Source organism: Xenopus laevis, chromosome 1L (genome assembly GCF_017654675.1).
Source record: "Xenopus laevis strain J_2021 chromosome 1L, Xenopus_laevis_v10.1, whole genome shotgun sequence".
NCBI lineage: Eukaryota > Metazoa > Chordata > Amphibia > Anura > Pipidae > Xenopus > Xenopus laevis.
In genome coordinates, this window is record NC_054371.1 from 210,016,991 (window position 1) to 210,030,055 (window position 13,065).

Here is a 13,065-nt window from a genome sequence, read left to right on the forward strand (position 1 = left end):
TCTATCTATCTATTTACTATCTATCTATCTATCTATCTATCATCTATCTATTTACTATCTATCTTTCTATCTATCTATCTGTCTATCTATTTACTATCTATCTATCTATCTATCTATCTATTTACTATCTATCTATCTATCTATCTATCTATCTATCTATCTATTTACTATCTATCTATCTATCTATCTATCTATCTATCTATCTATCTATCTATCTACTATCTGTCTGTCTGTCTGTCTGTCTGTCTGTCTGTCTGTCTGTCTATCTATCTATCTATCTATCTACTGTATTTACTATCTATCTATCTATCTATCCATCTATCATCTATCTATTTACTATCTATCTTTCTATCTATCTATCTGTCTATCTATTTACTATCTATCTATCTATCTATCTATCTATCATCTATCTATTTACTATCTATCTTTCTATCTATCTATCTGTCTATCTATTTACTATCTATCTATCTATCTATCTATCTATTTACTATCTATCTATCTATCTATCTATCTATCTATCTATTTACTATCTATCTATCTATCTATCTATCTATCTATCTATCTATCTACTATCTGTCTGTCTGTCTGTCTGTCTGTCTGTCTGTCTGTCTGTCTGTCTGTCTATCTATCTATCTATCTATCTATCTATCTATTTACTATCTATCTATCTATCTATCTATCCATCTATCATCTATCTATTTACTATCTATCTTTCTATCTATCTATCTGTCTATCTATTTACTATCTATCTATCTATCTATCTATCTATTTACTATCTATCTATCTATCTATCTATCTATCTATCTATCTATTTACTATCTATCTATCTGTCTGTCTGTCTATCTATCTATTTACTATCTATCTATCTATCTATCTATCATCTATCTATATATCGTCATGTATCTGTCATGTATCTGTCATGTATCTATCTGTCATCTATCTTACCTACCCATACACAGATGCTACATGATGAATAGACAATATAAATTCAGAACTGAACAGTATATTCTTTTAGCCAACATAGTATAGGTATGGGACCTATTATCTAGAATGCTCAGGAGCTGGGGCTTTCCGGATAACTGGTCTTTCCATAATTTGGATCTTCACACCTAAGGCTACTAGAAAAACATATAAACATTAAATAAACCCAATAGGCTCATTCTGCCTCCAATAAGGATTAATTATTTCTTAGTTTGGATCACGTACAAGGTACTGTTTTATTATTAAAGAGAAAAAGGAAATCATTTTAAAAAATTTGGTTTATTTGATTATAATGGAGTCTATGGGAGATGACCTTTCCGTAATTCAGAACTTTCTGGATAATGGGTTTCCGGATAACGGATCCCATACCTGTACATACATTTTATGATCTGTAGGGCTCAAGAGGGATTTGGAGATTAATAAATTCACAAAAGAAGGTGTAAATCCCAGTGGTCTAAAGCAGGAAAATGTCCAGTCATAACTGCAATTGTCTAGGATCTGTACTTTGGGATCTGACTGAAAGACCATAAGAATCACCTAAAGTTGTTTTTTTTTCCCAGCATATTAAAGGGGTTTTTCACCTTTACGTTTTTCTTTTAGTATTATGTAGACTGTAGAGAGTAATATTCTGAGACAATTTGCCATTGGTTTTCATTTTTTATTATTTGTGCATTTCATTTTTTATTTGTGTTTTAATTTATTATTTGTGCAATTTCAGCAATCTGTTTGCTAGAATCCAAATTCCCCTAGCAACCAGGCCTGAATAGAAAGAGGGGTAATAAAAAAAAATAATTTTTTTTGAATAACAATTAGTGATGGGCGAATTGTCCCGTTTCGTGAATTTGCACATTGAAGTCAATGGGCGTCAAAATTATTTTTACCCTCCTCAATTTTGATGGCCGCGGCAATTTTTATACGTGCGCCTATTTTATCCAAATGCATTAAAGCCATTGGGCGTCCGAATCATTTTGACACAAGACAATTTTTATGCGCGCCTATTCGGACGCGCTGGCATATTTATTCGCTGGCGGTGAAACGCAGGGAATGTTCAGCGCAAATTCACGCCTGGCAAATTTATTCGCCCATCACTAATAACAATTAATATTTAGCTTTACAGAGCATTTGTTTTAAGATGGGGTCAGTCACCCTCCTTTGAAAGCTGGAAAGAATCACAAGAAAAAGGCAAATTAAAAAAAAATATATAAACAATAAGTAATGAAAATCAATTAAAAAGTTGCTCAAAGTTATTCATTCTATACCATACTAAACATTAACTTACAGGTGAGCCTCCCCTTTAAGGGACATAAGAAAACAGGAATAAATATCAATGCCGGATAACAGGGTTATGAATCAACTTCATGACAATGCACATAAGGAAACATGTGGAGATTTCTCTTTGGCCTGTGAAATAATGGCTAAAAGATCTGATTTGATATTAAGGGAATAAACTGTGGTTAACACAACCACAATAAGTGACATCATTAACTAAAAACATTCCAGGATTAAAAAAACAGAAATAAACATCTTTAAAAAAAAACACATTCCAGGATTAGCTCATGCTCATGAGTCACTATGAAATATCCCCCATATGATATAATGGTGCACAGGGAGTCCTAGCAATGAACACGAATAACGTTTAATTATAAACACTCACCTGTTCTCCTTTAATGTCTGAAGTATCTCAATTTCCTGTCCATTTAATTTAAAAATAATCACTTGGCCGGTATGATTATATCGGGGTTGCCCTGCAATGTAGATTTCCCCGCCATGTACTGTTGCAGAACTCAAAGCGTAACCTAATAAAAATAGAAATATATACAGAAGCAATGAGGCAACGTCTCACTTGTCTGAATGGGGGAGTTTTGCTGTGTGCCATACAGTTTTTATTTTAATTGTTTATTCACATTATATGAAATGCTGTATAGTTATGGGTAGTGGTGGGCAAATCTGTGCAGTTTCCTTTCACCTGAAAATTAGTGATTTTACTGCAAAATTCTCGAAACGGCGAAACATTTGCGAAACACATTTAAGTCAATGGGCGTCAAAATAATTTTAACGCCCATCAATATTGACGCGAGTGTTAATTTTTATAGACTGACTATTTGGTCTAAATGCATTAAAGTCAATGGGTGTCTGAATAATTTTGACGCACTCCAATTTCATAGATTTTTTTTGACACAACGGATATTTCACCAGAGAATTGTCGCCACAGTTTGCAAATTCATTCGCTTGCAGCGAAAGCAGAAATTCGCAGCAAATTTGTGTCTGCCTAATTTATTTGCTCATCACTAGGTCTGGGACCTATTATCCAGAATAAACGTGATCTGGGGTTTTCCATATAATAGATCTTCATACCTTTGGGGGCAGATTTATCAAGGGTCGAGGTGAATTCGAGGGAATTTTTGAAGTAAAAAAAAATCGAAATTCAAAGTAATTTTTTGGATACTTCGACCATCGAATAGGATACTACGACTTAGAATATTCGACCATTCGATAATCAAAGTACTGTCTCTTTCGACTTCAATACTTCGCCAAATTAAACCTGCTGAAGTGCTATGTTAGCCTATGGGGACCTTCTACAGCATTTTTCTACGTTTTTTGAAGTTGAAGTAAAACGTTCGATCGTGCGCTACAATAGTTCGAATCGTTCGATTTTACTTCGATCGCAACCCAAATTCGATGAAAAATGTTCGAATTCGACCCTTGATAAATCTGCCCCTAAGTCTACAAAATCATTTAAACAAATGCAACAGGCTTGTTTGTCATTCAATAAAGATTAATTGTATCTTAGTTGGGAAAACTGTTTTATTATTACAGAGGAAAAGAAATAATTAAAATTAAAAATGAATTGTTTGGATAGAATGGAGTCTGTGGGAGATGGCCTTCCTGTAATTCAGAGGTTTCTGGATAACGGGTTACCGCATAACAGATTCCATACCTGTATGTGCTGTAATGACAATAATAATGACAACTAGCTAATTAAGAGGAGACAGATGGAACCTATTGGAAGATTGTTTAAGGTATCCCCATATGGCTGACAGAATAAAATGACACCCATAGTAGAATAAAAAATGAATATAAAATGCATCCAGCCTCTGAATCCTGAGAATATCATATTCTGACAATCCCGAGAATATTAGGTTTTGGACCTCTGGGAGTAAGGACTATTTATGTTTTGCTAAAGGAGATGCTTCAGAGATGATCTACTAAGACGCTCAACAGGTCCCACCTCAAGAGGTACCCCTTACTTGTAAAACATGGAACACCCCCAGAAAAGTATAGTAAATTAATATAATAAATCAAGAGTGTAAAGGATGTTACCTACACAATGTCAAGAGTAGCAACAACATGTTATCACAGCCAATATATAGTGATGGGCGAATTTCTCCCGTTTTGCGGAAAAATTTGTGAATTTCCCACGAAATTCGCAAAACAGCAAAAAATTCGCGAATCGCAAATTTTGATGCCGGAGTCAAAATATTTTCTGATGCTGGTAACAATCCTGGCGCCCATTAAAGTCAATGGCTGGCTAGAATTGTCGCCGGTGTCGCTGGCATTAGAATAATCTCCGGCATCAAATATATTTTGAAGCCCGCAAATTTTCGCCGGCGAATTTTTCTGCAATTTCGTGAATTCATTCGGCGGCACGAAATGCAGAAATTCGCCACAATTTGCGCCTGGCGAATAAATTCGCCCATCTCTACCAATATACTCTTTTACTCACTGTGATGAAGATAAATTGTATAGTTTATATGGAACATTGCAGGACAGCAGCTGCAGAGAATATATGGGTGGTCTGTGCAAAGGCATCCATCTGCTTTTGGTTATTTTCAACAAATATTTTATTTGGTATAAAAACATTAAAGAGAGTACAAAGAGGTGTGTTCACCAGAGCCAGGGACATTTATTAAGGAACAACTGAGGTCGCTGGGCTAGACATGCCTTAAAGACCACGGAAGTTCAAGGAGCATTCAGGTTATCTTCTCTACTTTTCATTGCCTTCACATAAAGCAGTGATTTATAGTGAAAGGAAGGAGCTGCACTGCAAAAGGAAGACAATACTTGAAAAAGTCAAGTATATAAAGTGAAACAAAAGCACTGTCGAATCTAAAGACCTTTATCTAACACCTGCCATTGTACCTGCAAGTCTTTACCTCCGCACCAGTAGAATTCTACTCAATTAGATGGCATTTATGTTGCAGATGCAAATGGTTTATTTTACTAACCAGTGTAAATCTTGGGCTGAAATTTTCATCTGGTTTGTGGTGCCCACAAAAATGCTAGGCTTGTGAAGGAAATATTGCATTATGGGTAAAAACACACAAAAAGCACTTTGAACATGCCCTTGTTAGTAAATTGCTTTTTTGGAACTGGACTTGTAAACATTTCTTAGGAAACTGCATGTTTCTTCCTCGCACTGATCTGGCAATTAACACCAGCAAACCATGTCTTACACCAGGGGTCCCCAACCTTTTTTACTCGTGAGCCACATTTAAATGTAAAAAAGAGTTGGAGAGCAACACAAGCATGAAAAAGGCCATGAGGATGCCAAATAAGGGCTGTGATTGGCTATTTGGTAGCTCTTATGTGGGCTGGCAGCCTACAGGAGGCAGTACATCTGTTTTTAAAACGTGCCTGGAATTAAAAAATAAGCACCTGCTTTGAGGCCACTGGGAGCAACATCCAAGGGGTTGGTGAGCAACATGTTGCTCGCGAGCTACTAGTTGGGGACCATTGTCTTACACATACAAATACTAAGATGGACCCTCTTACACACGTCAATAACTTGGTTAACCATAGTTCTTACAAAACAGTTAACTGGCAATCAAGGAGTTACCGCATATACTCGCGTATAAGCCGAGTTTTTCAGCACTGAAAATGTGCTGAAAAAGTCTACCTCGGCTTATACTCGAGTCTCAGTACTTTTATCTCCCCTGCTGCTCGTTCCCGTGACGCGCCCAGTATCAGACAAGCCGATGCCTACTCCAGCCTCTCCTTCTGGTGACGTCACGAGCGCCATTATTGCGCGGCGGCTTCTGGGATCTCAGTTCGCTTAGGTGTTTCCGTCGTTGCTCAGCATGGTCACCGGAGGCAGGGGACTGGACCTCGTTCCCTCCTGTGGGTTTCCCTCACTGTGACGGAGGAAGCGATAAGGACGGGGCTGAGAGCGAGGAGCAACGGGAGGCAGCCGGTGTGTGTGTGTGACACCCTCCTCTTCCGGCAATGGACGTCGACCGGCTCCAGGAGGCTCTGAAAGGTCAGACAGTTTCATGGCTATTGGGGCGAATGTGATGCAAACTAGGCATCTAGTCTAGTGGGGCTTTTAACCTCTGTCTGATTAGGGATCATGGGAGATGTAGTTCAGTGTAGGCTTAATTCCTTTCTATGCGCTGAGCACTGACACATGCGCAAATGTCACATAAGCAGCCTAATTCACCTGAAACAGCACCTTCTATACTTGCGCGTGTCAGCGCATAGAAAAGAATGTTCGGCAAGGAGCAAATACACAGCCAGTCTCCCTTTATTTTCTGTGTGGGAGGTGGTGTTACAGAGGGAAAGGAATGTATGAAGAAACGTGCACGGGAGACCTGAAACTACAGAGGCTGCTTGCAGGGGGGGAGTTTTTTTCAGAGCTTTCTTTCCACTTGCTTGTCTGGGAGGGAGGGGGGAGCTGCAGAAGGAGAGCAGCTTTTAGTAAAATGTAGCTGTGCCGGGAAAGGAAAATGTGACCCTGCAGGCAAAAGTGTAGTATAGGCTTATACATGAGTCAATACAGGTTCCCAGTTTTCCTAGGTAAAATTAGTTACCTCGGCTTATACTCGGGTCGGCTTACTCGAGTATATACGTACATTTTCTGCTAGTTCAGGAAGGCTCAGTTAGCTGTAACCTATGCCCCAGGGGTTGGATGTGTTCCCATAGTCAATAAACATTTCAAAAAGACTAAGGGATATCACATGCTATAGTTAATTAGCACATTGGTGCCGTAAAAAAAGCCCCAGTATCAAGGGGATACCAGAAGAACAACAACAAGCATTCCATGATTCAAAAAGATTCTATTAAAAATGACAAAAAATCGTTATTATTGTGTAATATTATATATATGTAGAGACCCTGAGATTTGGGTGTATTTATCTCAGGCATTCCTCTTTAGTATTTGGACACCTAAGGGTTCTTTAGTTAAGTTAGGCAGCTATGTCCCTAGTGGGGTCCACACTAGTACCTGGGGATTGTCCACTAGATGGCACTGTTTGATAATATAAAAGGGTTTAGCACCATGAGGTCTGGGTCTGTCCTGGGACTTTGCCTCAGTGTGAGGTACTACAGGTCCAGATCTGCCGGAAAAGTTAGTTAAGCGTGAGATAGGGATAGTACTACAGTAATAGTCGCTCTAGGAGTGAAAGTCAGCACAGGGTAGCTAGTGAGCAGATGTGGCTCCAACGAGGAGAAATAGTGGGGTTAGCACCCCGTGGTATTTGAACCACTAGTGCAGGGACTACAGTGGGTGAGTTGAGGACCAGATAGGATACCAAGACCCAAGATCCCAGGCTGAATACAGTGGGTGAGGTGAGGATCAAGTCCGGTGCCAAGATACAAGACCCCAGGCTGAGAAACCCTTGCCTTAGTGTTTCACCAGAGGGATAGTGCCTAGTGAGAGTGGTAACTATTCCCCACGTCTATTGTTGCTATAATACTGAATACTAGCCGTTTGCTGCACCCTGTACTCTCTAGAGGGATTATTGCTGTGTGAAGCTATTCTATGATAACTGTGAACATCAAAGTGCCTGTGAACTACTACCTTGTTACTGTTCTCTGTAAATAAACCAGTTATAGTTTACTGCAAAGAAACTGTCTGGCTGAATATCCTGCTGTATTCATCTACACCAGGTACCGGGAGTTGCACGGGTACACTGGGGGGTCTGGGCACACTACAAGCAGTTTTAGCCTGGTCACACATTGCCTTAATACACAGCGAAAGTACACTCAAGGGTGTGCCAAATTTGGGGGCTCGTCCGGGATTATCTTTATTGAACACATTGCTGTGAGAGAAAAGTGTGACAGGCGCTGCAGTGCCGGACCAGAGAGGAAAAAGGCATCTTGGCCTAGCGCAGCTTGCAGCCTGAATTCCGACCGCCCTAAATTTACTGTTGCCTGAAGAAGAGGGCTGACCCGGAAATATTCTGCAGGGTGTCCCGCGTGCAGAGAGTTATAAACTTTCGTGTATTCCGCAAGTGGGGGTACTACATGCCCTACGCCCCGCTGTGGGTTTTTGAGCAGGTGGAGAAGGTGCTGGACGAATGGGTCGTGGAAGAAATAGTGGCCAAGGAGAAGATAGGGAACGCCCTATCCCACCCGGATCAAGCCAAGCGCAGCTGCCTGGAGCTTTGTGCGGTCTCTGGAGAATGAGTGGTGGTGGGGACACACCATTTTGCGCCATGCTGTCCACAGCTTTGGAAAGAAAAACCCTGCGCCACGTTATTTCAGCGTGGATGTTCCACTTCCAGAAGGGGGCACTGTGGAGAAGCCGCACCCAAAATACTACATTAGCTACGAGGACACTAAGATGCGGTTCACCTACATGATCTAAACCGGCATCTGTGGGACTTATCATTGTAGCCGCGTGCTAGGAGCCACACCCAGGAGGGTGCTGTTCTGTTGTGGGGGGGAGAGGGAAGTAAACACCCCCAGCAAAAGTTAAAGCTGACCCCAAGAAGTCGGCCAGTGTGGAGTTTTTGTTGTTGCTTGTTGGGACTCAGGTGGATTTAATTGACGAGGACTGTCACCACCATTTTTCTTTTCTTCATTTTCTTTCCCTTGCGATCAAAGGAAAAGGAGAGACTGTTGGTTAATAAAGCATTTTGTTCTTGAAGTATTGTCTGTGCCTGACTTTTCACTACTGTAATATCTGTTAACATGTAGTGTTGGTAACTGTAGGGATTACTTCCCGAGGTAATAGGGTTTGCTCAGGTAAAATGCAGGTTGCAATATTTCTTTGTTACAGGAACCAGTGTACCAGGGGCAGTCCTCTGGAGAGGCTGTTGAAGCGTGATGTACAAATAGTAAATGTTATTTAAAATGTGATTTATTGTGCACTTGAGAGTAACTGTTTAGTTTGTCAACGGGGACGTTGACGTTTCTAAGTGGGGGGAGAATGTAGAGACCCTGAGATTTGGGTGTATTTATCTCAGGCATTCCTCTTTAGTATTTGGACACCTAAGGGTTCTTTAGTTAAGTTAGGCAGCTATGTCCCTAGTGGGGTCCACACTAGTACCTGGGGATTGTCCACTAGATGGCACTGTTTGATAATATAAAAGGGTTTAGCACCATGAGGTCTGGGTCTGTCCTGGGACTTTGCCTCAGTGTGAGGTACTACAGGTCCAGATCTGCCGGAAAAGTTAGTTAAGCGTGAGATAGGGATAGTACTACAGTAATAGTCGCTCTAGGAGTGAAAGTCAGCACAGGGTAGCTAGTGAGCAGATGTGGCTCCAACGAGGAGAAATAGTGGGGTTAGCACCCCGTGGTATTTGAACCACTAGTGCAGGGACTACAGTGGGTGAGTTGAGGACCAGATAGGATACCAAGACCCAAGATCCCAGGCTGAATACAGTGGGTGAGGTGAGGATCAAGTCCGGTGCCAAGATACAAGACCCCAGGCTGAGAAACCCTTGCCTTAGTGTTTCACCAGAGGGATAGTGCCTAGTGAGAGTGGTAACTATTCCCCACGTCTATTGTTGCTATAATATTGAATACTAGCCGTTTGCTGCACCCTGTACTCTCTAGAGGGATTATTGCTGTGTGAAGCTATTCTATGATAACTGTGAACATCAAAGTGCCTGTGAACTACTACCTTGTTACTGTTCTCTGTAAATAAACCAGTTATAGTTTACTGCAAAGAAACTGTCTGGCTGAATATCCTGCTGTATTCATCTACACCAGGTACCGGGAGTTGCACGGGTACACTGGGGGGTCTGGGCACACTACAAGCAGTTTTAGCCTGGTCACACATTGCCTTAATACACAGCGAAAGTACACTCAAGGGTGTGCTACATATATATATATATATATATATATATATATATATATATATATATATATATATACCTGAACCCCACAATTTACAGCCTTACGCATTTCATGCCCAGATGAGAGGGCTCATTTAAGCTAAAGAGCTAAATGTGCTTCACTACGTCATATTTCTTTCTATTTTTACAGGCCTCTAGGAAATGACCCTCATAACCTACTGAAAGACTAATGTTATTGTAATGACATAATAGGATGACCAGACCTCCAACAAATAAAAGCCACACGCACTACAAATGGGCCCATATACTTAGAGAATGCACTTAATAATCTCAGTTTTTTGCAACACTTTGCTGGTAGCTAAATAGAATGTTTACAAAGTCCCCACACGCAGACACATACATAAACACACACCAACATATACGCACATTCACTAATCCTGACAAATGCAAATTAATGTAAATATAAAGTCCTGTGCATTTCCAGATATACAGTACATAATGCTCCATGTGAATGTTCTGTCTGCATTTCTATAACTTGTTTCTAACAGAGAAACGCATTTAATATATGACATTTGCCCTGGTTGGTTTCCTCTTGAGGTTGATATGGTATTCAAGACAAGAGGAAATGGGTTTAAATATCAGATTTGATCTGGCAAGGCTCCAAGGAATTTTATTTTCTAAAAAAAAAACTAAAAAAAATTAAGCAGCAATTGTGTCCCCGGTATATCCTCAGGGGAGGATCTTATTGTGGATCAATCTAGAAAGATTACCAGAAGTTCAATCTATTTTATGCTTTAACAACAGTATTAAGAGTAAAGAAAGTCTTAAGGAACTGACCAGTTGAACATAAATTGCCATTTTCCTTTAATCTTTACTTGTGTGAGCTCACCCTGTTACCCACCCAAAACTGTGTATATTGTGCCTGGGTCACCTCATGATGTTTGGTTGACTTCACTAATGATTAGTTGGCGTAAACCCCGGAGCCTGTCTATGTTAGTTTTACTTGATTTACTTAGTGTGTATATACACTGGCTTCCTTGGATGAGCACAGTGATTATTTAATCTGACAAACAATTCACGGATTCTAATAAATATTTTGATTGCTTTCATATTGCCACACACCTCCCTTGTTGCTTACAATATGAATTATAGAATTTTTTTCAAGGGCTTGGAGGAGGTTTAGACTAAATACATTTCCCAAAGTGGTGGAAACCCCCAAAAAATAGTTTCTACTTGATATTTACAGTAGTGTTCCATCTAAGCAGAGATTCCGGTATTATACAGTATCTGCAGGCTCCTAATGGAAAGCAGAAGGGTTTCTGGGAAAAGCTCCCTGCAAATATAGTAGGTGGAGAGGAATGCACTTGTGGTAGAGCATGAGATATACTAAAAATTAGATTAGGTGGTTCTGTCACCTCTCTGGAGATGTGGGATAAACATTAACACAGCAACTAAATTAAATCTCAGAAACAGGAGCACCCTCCATAGATTTCATCAGTAGAGCTCTAATGCAATCTCCTTTGACCACAGACTGGAAGGTGCTTGATGAAGGAACTGGAATGATCTCTTTGCCATCAAGAAAGAATGCTCCTATGCCGAGTTATCCCTCTAAACTAGTAAATATGGTGTCAACACATGATTGAAGGAGGCCCCAAAGAAAAGAAAGAGTCCATTGAGTGGTTCAAGTAACAACTCAGTAGGCTTACACTTACCAAGGTAAGCTGCTAGAGGTTCATTCTTCTCATCTGATTTTGTTCTAAATGTATGGTTATTAGGTGTTAAAATAGTATCAGAATTCACCATCACCACAGTTCCATTCCAGTCATACGCTCCAACAGCACCAAGCATTGCCCAGTCCTACGAAATAGGAACATATTTTAGAAAAATAATCAATTCTCCCTATCAGTGCTATCTCTCAGTCATGTTTAGATAATGATTTTAATGCCAGAAAGCCAGACATATACATATACATCTTCATGTACGCCGTCATGTAAATGTACAGCACATTATTGTGTTGAGCAGTCATTTTAGTCTAAACAGACTGTTCTACATAAACTAACACAAATAATTAAGGCAACTGGACATTTAGGGGCCGATTCACAAAGGGTCGAATATCGAGTGTTAATTAACCCTCGATATTCAACTGGGAATTAAAATCTTCAACTTCAAATATCGAAGTCAAAGGATTTTATCGCAAATAGTGCGATCGAACGATCGAAAGATTATTCCTTCGATCGAACGATATAATCCTTCGAATCGAACGATTCGAAGGATTTTAATCCAACGATCGAAGGAATATCCTTCGATCAAAAAAAGTTAGCCAAGCCTATGGGGACCTTCCCCATAGGCTAACATTGAGTTCGGTAGCTTTTAGATGGCGAACTAGGGGGGGCGAAGTCTTTTCTTAAAGAGACAGTACTTCGACTATCGAATGGTCGAATGGTCGAACGATTTTTAGTTCGATTCGAAGTCGTAGTTGTAGTCGAAGGTCATAGTAGCCCATTCGATGGTCGAAGTAGCCCAAAAAACACTTCTTTACTACTCGAAGTTAGTGAGTGGCTTCTTCAGTTAAACGCTGTGGTAGGGAAGTCCCTGGAATTTAAACCCTTGAGAGTAGTAAAGTCATAGTCATCCAATCAAAATGGTTCCATTGAACTTCAGTAAGGTGTTGGCTGAAACTCACAGATGTGTGAGAGAGTGATCCAGTCACAATGGTACCATGATTCTCATTGTTATGAAGCTGCCATGGTAAGGATGTCAAAGCGGCATTGTACGTTGATGACAAGTGGTGTTGCAGGTTTAAATGGCAGGTAATTCCCTACCACTTCGGTTGAACTGAAGAAGCCACTAGGATGAGTCTTTGACTAAATTCTACTAGATACTGTATATCATGACCTGGATAAATGGGAATCTCCAAAGACATGCCCTATAATGACTATTTAAGAAACAAAATTATAAAAAAGAGAAATACTTATTAACTGGCTATCTGTTATGTTGCAAGACTATGAATGAGAATGGTGGCTCAGTAGGTAGCAGTTCTGCCTTGCCCCACTGGCACCCTAAA

General features: G+C 40.0%; 1 protein-coding gene across 1 annotated transcript in view; it reads right to left on the reverse strand.

The window, feature by feature from the left end:
• LOC108718392 (integrin alpha-1-like) overlaps positions 1–13,065 on the reverse strand; it is a 96,349-nt gene that overhangs the window by 40,103 nt on the left and 43,181 nt on the right. The window contains 2 exon segments of the mRNA XM_018266178.2: positions 2,632–2,777; positions 11,714–11,858. Of these exon segments, the coding sequence (XP_018121667.1) occupies positions 2,632–2,777; positions 11,714–11,858 (291 nt within the window).